At 39.0% G+C, this 17,142-nt stretch overlaps 1 protein-coding gene across 6 annotated transcripts in view; it reads right to left on the bottom strand.

The window, feature by feature from the left end:
• LOC127518801 (activin receptor type-1-like) overlaps positions 1-17,142 on the bottom strand; it is a 76,094-nt gene that overhangs the window by 39,154 nt on the left and 19,798 nt on the right. For 4 of the 6 annotated variants that reach the window (XM_051905966.1, XM_051905969.1, XM_051905965.1 and 1 more), the window contains 2 exons: positions 8,644-8,898; positions 320-583 (listed from right to left, as the gene is read on the bottom strand). In XM_051905966.1, coding sequence (XP_051761926.1) covers positions 320-583; positions 8,644-8,898 — 519 coding nt within the window. The remainder of the gene's footprint in view (positions 1-319; positions 584-8,643; positions 8,899-17,142) is intronic. The other 2 variants (XM_051905968.1, XM_051905967.1) reach the window with 1 other exon arrangement.

Genomic DNA, 17,142 nt, shown 5'->3' with positions numbered 1-17,142 from the left:
GTTTAATAATTATAAATTAGCAAAATACATGTCAAACTACAGGACACTACTGTCACTGGAACTACCCACATACAACATGTGTGAAAACATAAATGGCAGGAAACTACTAGTATAGAGAGGTTTAAACTAGCCCAACCCCTTTCCCAGAGTGCTTTTAGAATTAGTATGTGTCTGTTGGGGCTAAAGCATACAAACAAATGGCTAAAAATATGCAAATAAGCCAAGCAATAAAAACAATTTCATGGCAACCAATATAAAACTATGTCCATTTGAACCTGAGAAGATGCAGTTTATTGGTTTGTGTATGTGTGAGCATTACCTCGTACAGGAAGTCTCACAGTGAGGTTCATGTTGCACAGATGAGCCTGACAACACTCTACAATCTGTTCAGGTGATGGAGGAGTTTTGCAGGTCATCCTGCCCTGCTCATACACCTTAAAACAGCCCTTCTGAGACACTGGCATTCCATCACTCAGAGTCAAAGAGGAGAAACACTGCTGACCCATACAGCGGTCCCCTGTTACACACGACCGGCCCTCACACATACACTCGTGCTCTGTAGGGGCTGCCTTTAATTCACCACCTGGAAAGAAGAAGATATATATATATATATATACACACACATACATACATACATACATACACGTACTCATGTGTGTGATATTCAGAAGCATTTCATAAAACATTTTATGATCTCACTTTAATTCAATGTGAAATTGCATTATTACAATGACAATTGCATCTTATTTTTTTAATGCAACTTATTTCCAAGTGAAACAAGAAATTACATTTTGAAATAATATAGAGCTACCTGGATTTTATCCATCAGTGATTAATAATTAATTATTTATGGAGTCTCAGATATCTTTGTGTTCATACTGTTGCTTTTGGGATCTAGTCCAGTTAAATTTTTGATGGCTGACCCTCTACCTTCCAAAATGTAATCCTATTGACTTACATTGTATGTGCCTCACTGTAACCAAGATTTTTATTTGCAAAGAACATTATTATTTTGCAAAACAGCATTGCTACAAATGCTGTTAATTGAGTTTAACTTTGAACATGGAATATTCCTGTAAGTTATCTTTTCACAAAGTTATACATTTTGTTGCAATAATGCATCTATATTCATTAGCATAGAAAAAAAAGTATAGGACAAATACAACATAAGAAAGACACAAATGAAATAAACTGCTTTACATTTTTCAAGTATTTAACAGCAGCATTCAACATTCAGAAAAATAAAACTGCATAGTCTTCACTGTATTAATGAAATATACACTGACTCTTACTAAAGCTACAAAAGTTATTCAGTCAAGAGCAGTGAGAGATTTTTCTTTTGTTTAACATTAACGACAGAGACAACAGCAGGTATATTAGGCTACTGTCAATTTAAGACCTACAGTAAGGCATAGATTCAATATACTGATACATTACGTGGTTTCCCTCCCAGATGTTTACATTCACTTAAAACACAACCAACTGTGTTTATGTGAACCTTGGGTGTTTTTGACACAACCTTGTGTGTATTTGACAGTTTAAGCACAATAAGATGCAAAAGAGAACTTAGTTTAGTAGCATACATGCTGTGTGACAGCAGGCTTTCTGTACACGCGTTTCAGGTGTGCACACTCAGAAAACCAGTCTATCAAAACATTTAAACAAGACACGCAGTCGCATCTCTCTTACACAGTTTGGAAGTGGTTGGTGTGACAATAGACAAGTGTATGTCATGAATAAATAATTTGTAGAGATCTGCAAGAAGCAGCAGCCACGATGAATATCTGATGGCCAAACTATTTTGTAGTTTGTGAATGGAAAACTCAAGTGGGTCCAGGGCGATCCGTGCAGTAGCGTTGTAAACCTACAGTGGGTACGGAAAGTATTCAGACCCCCTTAAATTTTTCACTCTTTGTTATATTGCAGCCATTTGCTAAAATCATTTAAGTTCATTTTTTTTCCTCATTAATGTACACACAGCACCCCATATTGACAGAAAAACACAGAATTGACATTTTTGCAGATTTATTAAAAAAGAAAAACTGAAATATCACATGGTCCTAAGTATTCAGACCCTTTGCTGTGACACTCATATATTTAACTCAGGTGCTGTCCATTTCTTCTGATCATCCTTGAGATGGTTCTACACCTTCATTTGAGTCCAGCTGTGTTTGATTATACTGATTGGACTTGATTAGGAAAGCCACACACCTGTCTATATAAGACCTTACAGCTCACAGTGCATGTCAGAGCAAATGAGAATCATGAGGTCAAAGGAACTGCCTGAAGAGCTCAGAGACAGAATTGTGGCAAGGCACGGATCTGGCCAAGGATACAAAAAAAATTCTGCTGCACTTAAGGTTCCTAAGAGCACAGTGGCCTCCATAATCCTTAAATGGAAGACGTTTGGGACGACCAGAACCCTTCCTAGAGCTGGCCATCCGGCCAAACTGAGCTATCAGGGGAGAAGAGCCTTGGTGAGAGAGGTGAAGAAGAACCCAAAGATCACTGTGGCTGAGCTCCAGAGATGCAGTCGGGAGATGGAAGAAAGTTGTAGAAAGTCAACCATCACTGCAGCCCTCCACCAGTCGGGGCTTTATGGCAGAGTGGCCCGACGGAAGCCTCTCCTCAGTGCAAGACACATGAAAGCCCGCATGGAGTTTGCTAAAGATGGTGAGAAATAAGATTCTCTGGTCTGATGAGACCAAGATAGAACTTTTTGGCCTTAATTCTAAGCGGTATGTTTGGAGAAAACCAGGCACTGCTCATCACCTGTCCAATACAGTCCCAACAGTGAAGCATGGTGGTGGCAGCATCATGCTATGGGGGTGTTTTTCAGCTGCAGGGACAGGACGACTGGTTGCAATCGAGGGAAAGATGAATGCGGCCAAGTACAGGGATATCCTGGACGAAAACCTTCTCCAGAGTGCTCAGGACCTCAGACTGGGCCGAAGGTTTACCTTCCAACAAGACAATGACCCTAAGCACACAGCTAAAATAACGAAGGCTTCACAACAACTCCGTGACTGTTCTTGAATGGCCCAGCCAGAGCCCTGACTTAAACCCAATTGAGCATCTCTGGACCTAAAAATGGCTGTCCACCAACATTTACCATCCAACCTGACAGAACTGGAGAGGATCTGCAAGGAGGAATGGCAGAGGATCCCCAAATCCAGGTGTGGAAAACTTGTTGCATCTTTCCCAAAAAGACTCATGGCTGTATTAGATCAAAAGGGTGCTTCTACTAAATACTGAGCAAAGGGTCTGAATACTTAGGACCATGTGATATTTCAGTTTTTCTTTTTTAATAAATCTGCAAAAATGTCAATAATTCTGTGTTTTTCTGTTAATATGGGGTGCTGTGTGTACATTAATAAGGAATAAAAATGAACTTAAATGATTTTAGCAAATGGCTGCAATATAACAAAGAGTGAAAAATTTAAGGGGGTCTGAATACTTTCCGTACCCACTGTATATACAGTTGCAAGAAAAAGTATGTGAACCCCTTGCAGAATATGTGAAAATGTGAATAATTTTAAGAAAATAAAGGAGATAATACAAAATGCATGTTATTTTTTATTTAGTACTGTCCTGAGTAAGATATTTTACATAAAAGATGTTTACATATAATCCACAAGACAAAAAATTTGAAGATCAAGGTAAATTGTATTTAATTTGTCTTCCGGGTAACATGAAAGTATCTTCTGTTGCTTCTGAAGGGCAGTACTAAATGGAAAAAAATGTATATTTAAACAAAATAAGAAAAATTTGGACATCTTCATCCTGTTCAAAAGTTTTCACCCCCCGACTCTCAATGCATCGTGTTTTCTTCTGGAGCATCAGTGAATGTTTGAACCTTTTTTAATAGTTGTGTTTGAGTCCCTCAATTGTCCTCAGTGTGAAAAGACGGATCTCAAAATCATTCAGTCACTGCTGCAAAGGGTTCAAATATGCAAAAGATGGTGGAAAACTGAAGAATCTGCAGGAATTTTTCTGAAGAACAGAGCTCAGTTTAACTGCTCAGAACAAACAAGAGACTCATGAAGAACCATCACAAAACAAACAAACAGTCATAGATCATCCAGGTAACCACACACAGTATTAAGAATCAGTGGTTCACATACTTATGAATGGGGTTATTTTAATAAATTCAGCTATTTTTTTGTCTTGTGGATTATATGTAAACATATTTTATGTAAAATATCTTACTCAGGAGAGTACTAAATAAAAAATAACATGCATTTTGTATTATCATCATATTTTGTTAAAATTATTCACATTTTCACAGATTCTGCAAGTGGTTCACATACTTTTTCTTGCAACTGTATATACAGTGCCACTTGAAAGTTTGTGAACCCCTTGCAGAATCTGTGAAAATGAAAAATTAACAAAATAAAAGAGATAATATAAAAAGCATGTTATTTTTTATTTAGTACTGTCCTGATTAAGATATTTTACATACAAGATGTTTACATATAATTCACAAGACAAAAAAAATAGCTGAATTTATTAAAATGACCCAGTTCAAAAGTTTGTGAACCACTGATTCTTAATACTGTGTGTGGTTACCTGGATGATCCACGACTGTTTTTTTTTGTTTTGTGATGGTTGTTCATGAGTCTGAGGACAATTGAGGGACTCAAACACAACTATTAAAAAAGGTTCAAACATTCGCTGATGCTCCAGAAGGAAGCACGATGCATTAAGAGTCAGGGGTGAAAACTTTTGAACAGGATGAAGATGTCCAAATTTTTCTTATTTTGTTTAAATATCAGTTTTCTTCATTTAGTACTGCCCTTCGGAAGCAACAGAAGATACCTACATGTTTCCCGGAGACAAATTAAGTACAATTTACCTTGATCTTCAAATTCAAAAAGTTTTCACCCCCCGGCTCTTAATGCATCGTCTTTCCTTCTGGAGCATCAGTGAATGTTTGAACCTTTTTTAATAGTTGTGTTTGAGTCCCTCAGTTGTCCTCAGTGTGAAAAGATGGATCTCAAAATCATACAGTCACTGCTGGAAAGGGTTCAAATATGCAAAAAATGCTTGAAATCTGAAGAATCTGCAGGACCTGGTGGATTTTTCTGAAGAACGCTGGGCAATTTAACTGCTCAGAACAAACAAGGGACTTATGAACAACTGTCACAAAACAAACAAACAGTCGTAGATCATTCAGGTAACCACACACAGTATTAGAAATCAATGGTTCACAAACTTTTGAATGGGGTCATTTTAATAAATTCAGCTATTTCTTTGTCTTGTCAATTATATGTAAACATCTTTTATGTAAAATATCTTAATAAGGACAGTACTAAATAAAAAATAACATGCATTTTGTATTATCACTTTTATTTTGTTAATTTTTTCACAGATTCTGCAAGGGGTTCACAAACTTTCAAGTGGCACTAATATATATATATACACACACACACACACACACACACAAACCCGATTCCAAAAACGTTGGGACACTGTACAAATTGTGAATAAAAAAGGAATGCAATAATTTACAAATTCTCATAAACTTATGTTTTATTCACAATAGAATATAGATAGCATATCAAATGTTGAAAGTGAGACATTTTGAAATGTCATGCCAAATATTGGCTCATTTTGGATTTCATGAGAGTTACACATTCCAAAAAAGCTGGGACAGGTAGCAATAAGAGGCCGGAAAAGTTAAATGTACATATAAGGAACAACTGGAGGACCAATTTGCAACTTATTAGGTCAATTGGCAACATGATTGGGTATAAAAAGAGCCTCTCAGAGTGGCAGTGTCTCTCAGAAGTCAAGATGGGCAGAGGATCACCAATTCCCCCAATGCTGCGGCGAAAAATAGTGGAGCAATATCAGAAAGGAGTTTCTCAGAGAAAAACTGCAAAGAGTTTGAAGTTATCATCATCTACATTGCATAATATCATCCAAAGATTCAGAGAATCTGGAACAATCTCTGTGCGTAAGGGTCAAGGCCGGAAAACCATACTGGATGCCCGTGATCTTCGGGCCCTTAGATGGCACTGCATCACATACAGGAAAGCTACTGCAATGGAAATCACAACATGGGCTCAGGAATGCTTCTAGAAAACATTGTCAGTGAACACAATCCACCGTGCCATTCGCCGTTGCCGGCTAAAACTCTATAGGTCAAAAAAAGAAGCCTATCTAAACATGATCCAGAAGTGCAGGCGTTTTCTCTGGGCCAAGGCTCATTTAAAATGGACTGTGGCAAAGTGGAAAACTGTTCTGTGGTCAGACGAATCAAAATTTGAAGTTTTTTTTGGAAAACTGGGACGCCATGTCATCCGGACTAAAGAGGACAAGGACAACCCAAGTTGTTATCAGCGCTCAGTTCAGAAGCCTGCATCTCTGATGGTATGGGGTTGCATGAGTGCGTGTGGCATGGGCAGCTTACACATCTGGAAAGGCACCATCAATGCTGAAAGGTATATCCAAGTTCTAGAACAACATATGCTCCCATCCAGACGTCGTCTCTTTCAGGGAAGGCCTTGCATTTTCCAACATGACAATGCCAGACCACACACTGCATCAATTACAACATCATGGCTGCGTAGAAGGAGGATCCGGGTACTGAAATGGCCAGCCTGCAGTCCAGATCTTTCACCCATAGAAAACATTTGGCGCATCATAAAGAGGAAGATGCGACAAAGAAGACCTAAGACAGTTGAGCAACTAGAAGCCTGTATTAGACAAGAATGGGACAACATTCCTATTCCTAAACTTGAGCAACTTGTCTCCTCAGTCCCCAGACGTTTGCAGACTGTTATAAAAAGAAGAGGGGATGCCACACAGTGGTAAACATGGCCTTGTCCCAACTTTTTTGAGATGTGTTGATGCCATGAAATTTAAAATCAACTTATTTTTCCCTTAAAATGATACATTTTCTCAGTTTAAACATTTGATATGTCATCTATGTTGTATTCTGAATAAAATATTGAAATTTGAAACTTCCACATCATTGCATTCCTTTTTTTAAATCACAATTTGTACAGTGTCCCAACTTTTTTGGAGTCAGGTTTGTATATATATATATATATATATATATATATATATATATATATATATATATATATATATATATATATATAAATAATGTGTAGGGTCCCGCAGGTTTTGGGGGCCCCTGATGACCAAGCAATTAAATCAGTTGATGACTGCTGTTACAGCAACCCTGTTGACCTCATTTATTACATATAGCCTAAACATTGCTTCCGTAACCAAATTTGAATGCTGCAAACATTGTTCGCTGATCAGTGTTTATATGTGAATAAGCCTAAATTAAATCTGTTCATCATTTAAAGGGATCGTGTCTCTTCAGAAGACTTGGATTAAACTGCACAATCCATGATTAATGAATGTTTTGAAGCGTCAGAGTTATGGGTGAACGGACTTTTATTGGAGGGACAGATTTCTCCCAGATTTCATTAAAATAGGCTGTCTTCACATGTGTGTCCTGAAGATGCACAAAAGTCATATGGGTTTGGAATGACATGAGGTTGAGTAAATGATGACATTTTCATCTTTGGGTGAACTAACACTAACCAAATCGGTGTGAACGCTTTGCCTGGCACTTAGCCAGTGCTTGTCATTCATGACAACTGTGCAGTTTTTTTTTTCCAACAACATAATGTTTATTTTAGGTTTCATATAAATACACGCAACAGGCTACTAGCAAAAAAAAAAAAAAAAAAAAAAGGTTTGATTCAGCATGGTTGATGTGCACTCCTGACACAAATTACTAAATTACTGTCACTGCAAAAAAAATTTGGTAATTCATTGGTCTTTTTATTTTGGAGTCATATGTCTTTATTTAAAGACCAAATGTCATGCTCATTTTGCAATCTAGCTAGCTTTCAGTCAACTAGATTTCCCATGCTGGTGAATAGGTGAGGTTGTGTGACGCTGTTCTATTGAGGCATGTTAAGGACGTGTTTTAGGGTAGCACTGTGGGGCTACTGGCCCGACAGAGAAAATGCAGCTTAATTTTGGCCTCAGTGCTCGAGGTCTGGCACATTTGTTAGCGCTGGCTCGCACTGGCCCGACAGTGGAAAAGCAGCTAATGATTAATTTCATCCATCCGCTTGTTGGGTTGTGGGCATGCTGGAGCCTATCCCAGTATCTCAGCCCATAGGCTAAATAAGTAGTTATTTTACAAAAAAAAAAAAATAAAAATAAAATTAATTAATTGTTAGATATTACAGGAAACTAATTTGGATTATGCAATGTTTTACAGACATTTATTTGCTTTTAAATGAGAATTATTACAATCCTTCCCAAAGGACATCATTCAGAAATGCAAGAGATACTTACTTTAAAACCAAGCTGCAATATTTTAAAAATATGAACAAATCTCACATGGTCTGAGTCATATTTCATAATTTAAACAAAGGATCATGAAATAGAAGGCCATGAAATAAGTTTCATGGTGTTAATGCAAAAATACTTTTTTTCTTTTGTTTTTGGGGGGTGTAACGTGACCCAGACATGTTTTTGACATTTTTTTGTGATTCGCCCATTTCAAATAGCATGAGTGGAAAACTTACACTTTCATCATTATACTATTGTACATTTAAGTGAGAGATTTAAAAAAAATTACAATTAATGATTAAATTAATTATTCACCTGTATTTGGCATCTCCACGGTAACATTTATATTACACAATGTTTCCTGGCAACAGTACACCGGCGTGTCCACAGACTGGGAGTTTTTGCAGCGTACTGCCCCTTCTTCACTAGCCACAATGCACCCTTTTTGCTGTAGGGCTGTCCCATTCTCAAAGGACAGTGAGGAGAAACATTGCAGGCCAAAACAGCGCTGGATACCACTGCATGAAAACCCCTCGCACACACACTCAACGTCACCAGTGCTGCCTTTATCTGCAGAACACACACACACAAGAAAGACATTTCCTATCTATCTACAATTATGGGATGCTAAACCAAGAAACATGGTTATCTCTCTTTCTTCAACTATGGTCACTTTTATGTCCCAGAGGTTGATTATTAAAACTAACATACAGAATAATGTCAAAATCTGTTATATGATGGTAAAACTGAGGAAATCTTTTACTATACCTTTTACCATTTTTGCTACTTTTTTGCACTTTTTGTGTATTCTGTGTATGTATCCTCATCATCATCATCATCATCATCATCCTAACTCAGCAGCAGGCTATATGATATTAATTTGTAATCTTGATGAGCCTGCTACTGAAAAGTAATCAAAGTATTATCTGCACTGCTACAGTATAGTACTACATGCACAATTCTACCTGCCTACTGATTAGGGTTAATTCCAGTTGTTGTTTTTCTTTTGTTTGTTTGTTTGTTTTTAAACGGCACAGAGGGGACCAAAAATCAGTCAGAGGGAGCCATGGGAAATCCAAAACATCTACCCAAAATAAATAGTGAACAATAAAACAATAAGCACATACACACACATATATACATATATATACACATACATACACACACAGTCAAACCAAAATTTATTCAGACAACTTGAACATTTCATTCATTAATACAGTTTATTCACTATAGTTTAAAAAATGGTAATAAAATATGACAAGATCTCAGAGTTAAACTGTGTCAGAAAAAAATATATATATATAGATGTTGCAAAATGTCGCCAATTTGTTCATATCATGCCTAGAAGACTTGGTGCTGTCATCATGGAGGCCATACAAAGTACTAGATGTAGTTTTTGTTGTGGGGTGTACTCATTTTTGCATCACCCTAATTTGAGTAAACCTGAAAAAATTTGTAATCTAAGTTATATTATTAACCCTAATTTCATGTTATAAGTTAAACAGATGTTATATTAAACTTAGTCTTGTCAACATTTTGGAAATGGTTTTTGTGTTCATTGAGATATTGTTTAAAAGGGGGTTACTTTTCAAAGGGGGTATACTCATTTACGCTGAGCACTGTACATTTATATATATACATACAGTGGGTACGGAAAGTATTCAGACCCCCTTAAATTTTTCACTCTTTGTTATATTGCAGCCATTTGCTAAAATCATTTAAGTTCATTTTTTTTTCCTCATTAATGTACACACAGCACCCCATATTGACAGAAAAACACAGAATTGTTGACATTTTTGCAGATTTATTAAAAAAGAAAAACTGAAATATCACATGGTCCTAAGTATTCAGACCCTTTGCTGTGACACTCATATTTAACTCAGATGCTGTCCATTTCTTCTGATCATCCTTGAGATGGTTCTACACCTTCATTTGAGTCCAGCTGTGTTTGATTATACTGACTGGACTTGATTAGGAAAGCCACACACCTGTCTATATAAGACCTTACAGCTCACAGTGCATGTCAGAGCAAATGAGAATCATGAGGTCAAAGGAACTGCCTGAAGAGCTCAGAGACAGAATTGTGGCAAGGCACAGATCTGGCCAAGGATACAAAAAAATTCTGCTGCACTTAAGGTTCCTAAGAGCACAGTGGCCTCCATAATCCTTAAATGGAAGACGTTTGGGACGACCAGAACCCTTCCTAGAGCTGGCCGTCCGGCCAAACTGAGCTATCGGGGGAGAAGAGCCTTAGTGAGAGAGGTAAAGAAGAACCCAAAGATCACTGTGGCTGAGCTCCAGAGATGCAGTCGGGAGATGGGAGAAAGTTGTAGAAAGTCAACCATCACTGCAGCCCTCCACCAGTCGGGGCTTTATGGCAGAGTGGCCCGACGGAAGCCTCTCCTCAGTGCAAGACACATGAAAGCCCGCATAGAGGACTCCAAGATGGTGAGAAATAAGATTCTCTGATCTGATGAAACCAAGATAGAACTTTTTGGCCTTAATTCTAAGCGGTATGTGTGGAGAAAACCAAGCACTGCTCATCACCTGTCCAATACAGTCCCAACAGTGAAGCATGGTGGTGGCAGCATCATGCTGTGGGGGTGTTTTTCAGCTGCAGGGACAGGACGACTAGTTGCAATCGAGGGAAAGATGAATGCGGCCAAGTACAGGGATATCCTGGACGAAAACCTTCTCCAGAGTGCTCAGGACCTCAGACTGGGCCGAAGGTTTACCTTCCAACAAGACAATGACCCTAAGCACACAGCTAAAATAACGAAGGAGTGGCTTCACAACAACTCCGTGACTGTTCTTGAATGGCCCAGCCAGAGCCCTGACTTAAACCCAATTGAGCATCTCTGGAGAGACCTAAAAATGGCTGTCCACCAACATTTACCATCCAACCTGACAGAACTGGAGAGGATCTGCAAGGAGGAATGGCAGAGGATCCCCAAATCCAGGTGTAAAAAAACTTGTTGCATCTTTCCCAAAAAGACTCATGGCTGTATTAGATCAAAAGGGTGCTTCTACTAAATACTGAGCAAAGGGTCTGAATACTTAGGACCATGTGATATTTCAGTTTTTCTTTTTTAATAAATCTGCAAAAATGTCAACAATTCTGTGTTTTTCTGTCAATATGGGGTGTTGTGTGTACATTGATGAAGGAAAAAAATGAACAAATGATTTTAGCAAATGGCTGCAATATAACAAAGAGTAAAAAATTTAAGGGGGTCTGAATATTTTACGTACCCACTGTATATATTGTGGCGGGAGGAGCAAACGACAGACACAGTGGGTTGGCGTCAGGCCTCGGAGAGGCTTTTATTTAACAGAAATAAACATAAAACCTCAAAAACAGAAAATAAAGTGTCCAAATAAACAGGGACCTGGTGTCCTCGTCGTGCCAGGGAAACGTGAAGGAAGGGCAGTGAGCGGATAGGATGGGTCCAGGTAAGGGGCGGGGTCCCGTGGCCGCACACGCTTCTTTCTTTCTTCGGTCCAAGGCGCGAGGGGCGGCGGCTTCGGCACAGCGGCTTGTCCTCTTTAAGCCATGACAACTGAGGGGAATAGCGGCCCGGCGTCCTAACCTGTCGGCGACGTTACGCATGCTTCTCCATTCCGGACCGCGGGTCCGGCAACTCACATCTATGGCGGTGCGGGAGTCCCTCCGCGCTCCCTTCCAGGACCCACGAGGACACCAGCGTGCATGCACAGAGGAAAGAGACCGGGCTTCATTATCTTCAGGTGTGCCTCAGCACACGCCGCCAGACCTGGTTATTTCAGTGCTCCTCCTATCCCTCACACCCACTCCAGTCGGGAACCTGGCGAAGGGCGGCGATTTAAAGGACGGGGTGGCGCTGATAATAAGGGAGAGGCAGCTGTTCCGTCACAATATTTTATATTTATATATATATATATTATATAAAATACACTTTTTGCCATTGAGATGACTAGAAAAATGTGTCCCAATCAACCTGAATTCACAGAAGCCAGTATTTATTTAAAGTTTAATTTTCTGATTTCCCATGGCCCTCTTTTTTTTAAAAACCAAAAACCAAAAACAAAACAAAACCTGGGCTAAGATTTCTTTAATGTTTTTAAAAGAAGTCTCTTATGCTCACCAAGGCTGCATTTTTTTTTTTTTTATCAAAAATACAGTAAAACAGTAATACTGCGAAATATTATTACAAGTTAAAATAACTGTTTTCTATTTGAACATATTTTAAATTGTAATTTATTACTTAGTTGGCAAAGCTGAATTTTCAGCATCATTAATCCAGTCTTCAGTGTCACATTATCCTTCCGAAATCATTCTAATATGATGATCTGCTGCTCAAGAAAAATATATTATCAATGTTGAAAACAATTGTATACTTTTTTTTTTCCTCAAGATTCTTTGATGAATAGAAAATTGGAAAAAAAAAAAAACACCATTTATCTGAAATAAGGGCTGTCGATTTAACGCATTAATTTGATTAATTAGTTACAGTAAAAAATAATGTGTTAAATTTTTAACGCATTTAACGCACTTGCCCTGCCCCACAACTATGTAGTTCATCTGATATTTCATACAGTTGATTGATGACGAATGTGGTGCAGGGCAAAAACTCACTGCGCGATGAAGCCTTGAATCGGCGCTACACAGACTGATCGGTGTATGATATCAAAGTACATCGAGAACAATTCAAAAGCATACGGAGCCGTCTGCTCTCTATTCACTCTTGCGGTACTTTACTACTTTGATGTCATACATGTCATCGTTCTGTGTAGCACCGCTTCAAGTTCAAAATGCCTGAAGAGAACCATTTATTTACTTCACTCATAAACGAATCCAGCCGTTTGAATGAATCGAATGAATGAATGAATGAATGAATGAATGAATGACTTGATCAAGACATTTACCACCACCTACTGGCATTTTTAGTTTCTTATTTAGAGTCTAATTTTATTTAAAAAAAAATAATTTCATATTTCCATATTAATTAAAAAAATAAAAGGTATAGTTCACCCAAAAATGAAAATTCAGTCATTTACTCAACCTCTTTGTCCAAAAGTTCGTGTAAAAATTTCTCTGTTGAATCAAATTAAATATTTCTTTCTGAAGCTACTTTTTGTAATGTCTATTTGATGCTTTACAATAATGACTTCAAATTATCTTTTGGAGATAATCTCTCAGCCAAAATTCATGTGCGATTAAATTAGATTTATTAAATCGCCACATTATGTAATTAATTAGATTAAAAATTTTAATCACTTGACAGCCCTATCTGAAATAGAAAGATTTTGTAACATTATAAACTACCATTCAAAAGTTTGGGGTCAGTAAAAAAAATTTTTTCTTGGAGACCCTACTGTAAGCTGCTTTTTGAATGGGAAATTTCACACGGGTAAGTAAATGCGGGTGTCAATTCCAAAAACTGACAGTGTGAATGTAGCCAAAGACTTATTATATTTGAAAATATACATGGCAACTGTATCTGTTGAAAACTGTTGAACACAATTGTGTACAATTTTTTTTTTTTTTTTCCCAGGATTTTTTGATGAATAGTAAGTTCAAAAGAACAGCATTTATCTGAAATAGAAAGCTTTTCTAACGTTCAAAAGTTTGGGGTCAAGTAAGTTTTTTTTGTTTTGTTTTGTTGTTGTTTTTTTAAAGAAATTAATACTTTTATTCAGTAAAGACACATTAAATTGGTCAAAAGTGACAGTAAAGATATTTATAATGTTTAAAAGACTTGGTAACACTACAAGAAGGTCTTGTGTTAACATTAGTTAATGTATTAACTAACATGAACAATGAGCAATACATTTGTAACAGCATTTATTAATCTTTGTTAATGTTAGTTAATAAAAATACTGTTGTTCATTGTATGTTCATATTAGTTCACTGTGCATTAATGTTAACAAATACAGCTTTTGATTTTAATAATGTATTAATAAATGTTTAACATTAACTTAGATTAATAAATGCTGTAGAAATATATTGTTCATTGCTCATGTTAACTAAAGTAGTTAACTAATGTTAACGTCTCGGGTAACGACTGCAACCCTGGTTCCCTGAGAACAGGGAACGAGACACTGCGTCCTAGAACGCATATGGGGAATGCCCTCGCGTGACAGGTGTCTGCAGTGAAAGTGAAATCACGCCAATCCTATTGGCCGGCGACAGCCTATGACGTCATACTAGTGCGACCAGACAGTATATAAGGGACACCTAGAGAACATGACATCCGCTATTCGTCTGAAGTGACTGTAGCAGGCAGCCCAGAGGCATGGCAACGAGATGCAGTGTCTCGTTCCCTGTTCTCAAGGAACCAGGGTTACAGTCGTAACCCGAGACATTCCCTTCCGAAAGGGAACTCGCACTGCGTCCTAGAACGCACATGGGGAACGGAATACCCACGCCGCCATGCTGAGGGGAATGCATGCCAAAATGGCTGAGAAGAGAGCAAAGCACTCAACCCCTGGTCACAGGCTGTCAGTGACATAACTCCCTACGGCCACTGCCCAAGCTAAAAAGCCTCAAAGAGGCCTCCACAGAGTGAAGTCCTGCCAAGGCCGCTCAAAGGCTTGGAACCAACAGCTTCAAAAGAAAGAGTTCCTTTAAGGGAGAATGGCCAGTGTACCGAGAGGACTCTGGCCAGTCACTTACTAGGGGGACAAAAGTCAACCCCGAAGGCCACCAGGGAGGCCGAACTGGCCCAGACAAGGGCTAGTCAGGCCAAAAACCTTCTTTTCTGAAAGAACAGAATCTCTACCAATTTCCTCAGAGAGGAAGAAACCTGTGAGAAGGACTGCATAAAGGCAGTACCGACTCACCGGACCAGAGATGGGCACCCCTGGGAGTAGAGCTCAGTAAATCGCCTAAAACCCTGAAAGAGGGGAGCGGTCTACTCCACCTAGGAACTACAGAGTGAAACCGAAGCACTCTGGAGGCCGGATACTCTAGCTAAGCCAGGGGAGGAACAGAGACTGGAGTGTAGTAGGAGACAGAAAATACTCCTAGCATATAGACCGAACTCAAACAGTAAGGGAGTATCAACAGCCTAAAACCAGTCCTTCAGGGCGGTCTAACGAGTCCTTCTACCTTCCGATCGGTCATCGGGAGCACATTCTAACGACCCAAAAAACATAAGGGGAGAACTAAGCTCAACCGGGACAAGCAAAGCCAAGCCTAAACAGTAAAGAGCTGTGAAACAGCACCAGAAATTGGTGAAGATTCCCAGAAAAGCCTGGAGAATCTGAACAGCTCAGAGATGGAGGTAAACAGGAAGAGAAACCTACAACATCTAGATAACGCACCCAAGAAGGCTCCGAGGAGCCAACTACTTAGAAGTGAGAATAAGTGTTGCAGGCTTGGAATACTCGTTCGCACAGCAAACACGAGCCGTGTGCTCAGCATATCGCCTAGCAACCCTTCAATGAGGGGAGCACAACATAACGCTACCAGAATGACGAGGAGGCCTCAAGAAGGGCCTACTACTCCCAAAAAACTGAAGATTGACAGGGCCCGGGTTGCCAGTGCTAGAGCTCTAGGAGAGCGAACTCCAAAACCAACCACTTCTTCCCGAGCGTGCGCCCACAGCAGTTTTAATCTGCCCGAGGCGTGCTCCATAACGTCCAACAACTCAACATACGCGTGGCAGGATGGTCGCGCGGGCTCAGATGAAACACTCTCACTGCCCTCAATAAACATCGTCTGTTCTTCAGTATGGCTTGGAGCCAAAAGAGCACTGTCTGCTGAACCAGTGGATGCCAGAGAAATGGCATCCTCATCGAGCAGATCGCTCTCGTGTGCCGCCGAATCGCGCGAGAGAGAAAAGCCTTTCTCAAACTTTTCGGCGAGCTCCACCTGCGAGCCCCATGACTTGAGTCTCCTCTCGGCCTCAGCACGAGAAGGACCCGAGCCGCCAGGAGCAGATGCCTGTCCCTCTCCCCTCGAGAAGATTGACAGGCAAGAGCGGAGCGTCCGCATAGGCAGATGCTCACAATGAACGCAAACATATCCCTCAAGAACTGAACGCGTGTGCTCCTCACCCAGGCAGTGAACGCACAAGTCGTGTGTGTCATCAGATGTCAGATATCTTGCTTGAAACACTTCTCAGACATGATAACAAAGCTTCTTACCTTGAAACAATCACAACAGACAAATCAGTCACTAAAGACGAAAAGAGGATGTCATGTTCTCTAGGCCCTTATATACAGTCTGGTCACACTAGTATGACGTCATAGACTGTCGCCGGCCAATAGGATTCACTTCAGACACCTGTCACGCAAGGGCGTTCCCCATATGCGGTCTAGGACGCAGTGCGAGCTCTCTTTCGAAAGGGAACTAATGAAACCTTACTTACTCTAAAGTGTTACCAAAGATTTATATTTTAAATAAATAATAGTGTTGAACTCCCCATTCATCAAATAATCCTGAAAAAAAATGTATCATGGTTTCTACAAAAATATTAAGCAGCAAAAACATTGATAATAATAAGAATTATTAATTGATTTATGAAGGAACACTGAACACTGTGCTATAACACTGAAGACTGGAGTAATAGCTGCTGAAAATTCAGCTTTGCCATCACAGAATTAAATTATATTTTAAAATATATAAGAGAACAGAGAATAGATAAATATTTAAAAAAAATCTGTTAACAATATTATAGTTTTTTACTGTATTTTTGATAAAATAAATGCAGCCTTGGTGAGCATTAGAGACTTCTTATAAACATTAAAAACAGCATACAACATTTAAAAAAAAAAAAAAAAACTTTTGACCGTTATTGTATATAAAGGCCCAGTCATACAAAGAAAATGCAC

Source organism: Ctenopharyngodon idella, chromosome 9, assembly GCF_019924925.1.
Source record: "Ctenopharyngodon idella isolate HZGC_01 chromosome 9, HZGC01, whole genome shotgun sequence".
NCBI classification, from domain to species: Eukaryota; Metazoa; Chordata; class Actinopteri; order Cypriniformes; family Xenocyprididae; genus Ctenopharyngodon; species Ctenopharyngodon idella.
This window is presented reverse-complemented; position numbering and strand designations above follow the sequence as displayed.